The following is a 3441-nucleotide window of genomic DNA, read 5'->3' as shown; positions in this document are numbered from 1 at the left end:
AGAAGTTAAAGCCCTGCAAATGCACCATATCAAACATTAGTCGTTTGTTTCGCGGAACAACGTGCAGCACACCAACGAAAGCTGCAACGTTAACAACGTCATCCACGTATATATAGCCAGATATATAGCCTCTAGAGAGATGTGCTTACACGAATTATCTACACACGGACCTGATGTCGTTAATAACAAATTTATGTCAAGATACGGCTTCCATAAGAGCTGTAACTGTAACGTTATTCTTGTGGTCAGAATGCTTCTGTACAAAGCAACTTTTTCATACGTAACCATTTTATGCGGATCAACCGAAAATGGGACGTTTCATCAGACTATACTGGATATGCAACCATGGTAGATTCGTATGCACGAATTCTACAAAAAGACACTGCACCTCGGAAAATTTTGTGTAAAAGGAGCTAAGAAAACCCCATCACTGTAACCGTAAACAGCACACCGTTATCTTATGCCAAACCACAAACGGCTACAAAACAAATACCTACGGGTCTGACAGGAACAAATATTCACTCAACAACAATCACGCCCAGTGACTCCAAGCCAACAACCGGCACCACTAGCAAAGAAGCGAACGTAGAAAAGGACGGATGCGTTTGTCCGTTGGTACGCATTTCTGTTTGACTCTCTATTGCTTTTTTCGAAAATACTTTGAATTGGCTTCTCAATACTTTGTAGTGTATTCCGTCGATTCAAGCAATAAAACTCGTATTTTAAACTTGTACAAAAAAAAGAACTCCCTTAATCCTAGAACGTTGCACTGGGGTACAAATGTACCCCACGCCTTCTTTGGAGCCGTGTGAAGATGAGAATTCGGCATTTATTTCGTGGTATTTTTCAAATCCCGATTTTTAACCTTCACTCTTCCAAATAATTGCACTTTTACAAAAATATCGAATTTCCATTTCGTACCGTTTTTGGACCATTCTTTCAACATTTAAAATCATTTGACTTTTTTCAAATCGGTTGAAAATTCGCTAAGTTATAATATTTTTTGTGAAAAAAGTCAAAACCGCGATTTTTTCTCTCTTTTTTGTTCAAACCAATTTATGTATCATTGATTCAATAAATTCCGAACTTTCACTTACACAGCTGCTTTTGCAATTAAAAAACGAAGAAAATGGTGTATTATTCATTTGCTTTGTTTGCATTATTATTCATTTGCTTTGTTTGCATTTTACCTGCGAAAATTGCGATCAAACACGTGGGGTATATTTGTACCCCAGTGCAACGTTCTAGGGTGGAAAACGCAAGTGCAACGTTCTATGGTTAAGAACGTTTGGTTTAACAAATGTCAACTATCAAATTAAGTTTTCAATTTTTTACGCTTTCATCATCTAACAATTTAATAAGATAATTTAACAAAGAAATTACTATTGTTATTTTGTTGATCTACTATGAATACCGGACGTGTTCGCCCATCTTCCGTATAAAAACGCGGGCCCCCAAAATATGACATGGGCCCCAGGGCAATTGCCCTGGCTGCCTCCCCCTATCATCGGTCCTGGATGTTATCAATATATTTGTAAAAAAGATACTGAAATAGAAATCAATCTCAACTCGTGTTCATCGAATCCTGCGCACGCAATTTACAATTTTTATTTATTTTCAGAGTATTAGTGGGTACCAGCGATGCCAGATGTGAAGACATTTATTCATTTTGAAGACATTTAAAAGGTTGCGAAGATAATTTTTTTTGATGTCTTGACAGATTTCTGGCAGAAAAAATCAAAAACCGATTCAGAATCCTGGTCGGTGAAGACAAATGAAGACAGTTTTTTATGAAATGTGACGACATTTGAAAAATATACCTGGTCCTGGTGGGTACAGCTGCGGAATCACTAATTATCATTCTTTTCGCTGATAGACATGCTAACGGTTGAAAACATGCTCTCATGAGTGAAAACTATTATCGAAAGATATCTGCTCGCAAAACCTTCCACACTTCAAAAGATGTGTATGGGTGTGAGGTGGGCCATCCCAGGAACGGTTCATTTTGTACCAAATTAAATTTTTCGGCATCAAAATGGCTGCGAACTTAATCCAAGCTACTGGTAAATTAGTGCAACGGAAGGTTTCGTGTACATCTTCATTTTGTGCAGATTCGTTTCGCAAATCTGTTCCGGTTCCTGAGAATTCGTTAACTACTTCCTCGGGTATTACTACTGAAGAGCGTAGTAAGCCTCGTCGATACTAAGAAGTTGAATGCACACATGGGAGCAACACACAACGAAGAGAAGAGAAGAGAAGAGAAGAGAAGAGAAGAGCAGAGCAGAGCAGAGCAGAGCAGAGCAGAGCAGAGCAGAGCAGAGCAGAGCAGAGCAGAGCAGAGCAGAGCAGAGCAGAGCAGAGCAGAGCAGAGCAGAGCAGAGCAGAGCAGAGCAGAGCAGAGCAGAGCAGAGCAGAGCAGAGCAGAGCAGAGCAGAGCAGAGCAGAGCAGAGCAGAGCAGAGCAGAGCAGAGCAGAGCAGAGCAGAGCAGAGCAGAGCAGAGCAGAGCAGAGCAGAGCAGAGCAGAGCAGAGCAGAGCAGAGCAGAGCAGAGCAGAGCAGAGCAGAGCAGAGCAGAGCAGAGCAGAGCAGAGCAGAGCAGAGCAGAGCAGAGCAGAGCAGAGCAGAGCAGAGCAGAGCAGAGCAGAGCAGAGCAGAGCAGAGCAGAGCAGAGCAGAGCAGAGCAGAGCAGAGCAGAGCAGAGCAGAGCAGAGCAGAGCAGAGCAGAGCAGAGCAGAGCAGAGCAGAGCAGAGCAGAGCAGAGCAGAGCAGAGCAGAGCAGAGCAGAGCAGAGCAGAGCAGAGCAGAGCAGAGCAGAGCAGAGCAGAGCAGAGCAGAGCAGAGCAGAGCAGAGCAGAGCAGAGCAGAGCAGAGCAGAGCAGAGCAGAGCAGAGCAGAGCAGAGCAGAGCAGAGCAGAGCAGAGCAGAGCAGAGCAGAGCAGAGCAGAGCAGAGCAGAGCAGAGCAGAGCAGAGCAGAGCAGAGCAGAGCAGAGCAGAGCAGAGCAGAGCAGAGCAGAGCAGAGCAGAGCAGAGCAGAGCAGAGCAGAGCAAAGCAGAGCAGAGCAGAGAAGAGAAGAAAAAGCACATGACGTTATTATTCTTTTCTTTATTTACTCGTTGGTGCATCCATCACACAGATCAGAGATGCCAGATTTGCAGACAAGTCTGCAAATTCGCAGACTTTTAATTTAAGCTGCAGATTTTTCCGTTTGGTTGCAGATATTTGCAGATTTTTTAGTTTGGTTGCAGATATTTGCAGATTTTTGAATATAAAGGCTTTTGGTTACACTAGCTTGCCTCACATTTCTTGTTCTTCCCAGACTTTTAAAATTATTATTGCAGACATTTGAAAAAAGTACCTGGCATCTCTGACACAGATCAACATGCTTTGGCTGTTGGAAAGATAAGTGCCATTTCCGATCCGGGATCAAAATCAGATGTTA

General features: G+C 42.9%; 1 protein-coding gene across 1 annotated transcript; it reads right to left on the bottom strand.

Moving 5' to 3' along the window:
- Positions 1–2149: 2149 nt before the first annotated feature.
- LOC131681188 (keratin-associated protein 16-1-like) lies at positions 2150–3085 on the bottom strand. The gene has a single exon (XM_058961898.1). The coding sequence runs from the start codon at positions 3083–3085 to the stop codon at positions 2150–2152; it is 936 nt and encodes a 311-aa protein (XP_058817881.1).
- Positions 3086–3441: the final 356 nt, after the last annotated feature.

Source organism: Topomyia yanbarensis, chromosome 2 (assembly GCF_030247195.1).
Source record: "Topomyia yanbarensis strain Yona2022 chromosome 2, ASM3024719v1, whole genome shotgun sequence".
In the NCBI taxonomy this organism is placed as follows: Eukaryota; Metazoa; Arthropoda; class Insecta; order Diptera; family Culicidae; genus Topomyia; species Topomyia yanbarensis.
The sequence above is the reverse complement of the archived record's forward strand: the minus strand, read 5'-3'. Positions and strand labels throughout refer to the sequence as shown.

Excerpts from the sequence above, each read along its gene's own strand:
- LOC131681188 (XM_058961898.1), bottom strand. The coding sequence starts at position 3,085 with ATGTGCTTTTTCTTCTCTTCTCTGCTCTGCTCTGCTTTGCTCTGCTCT.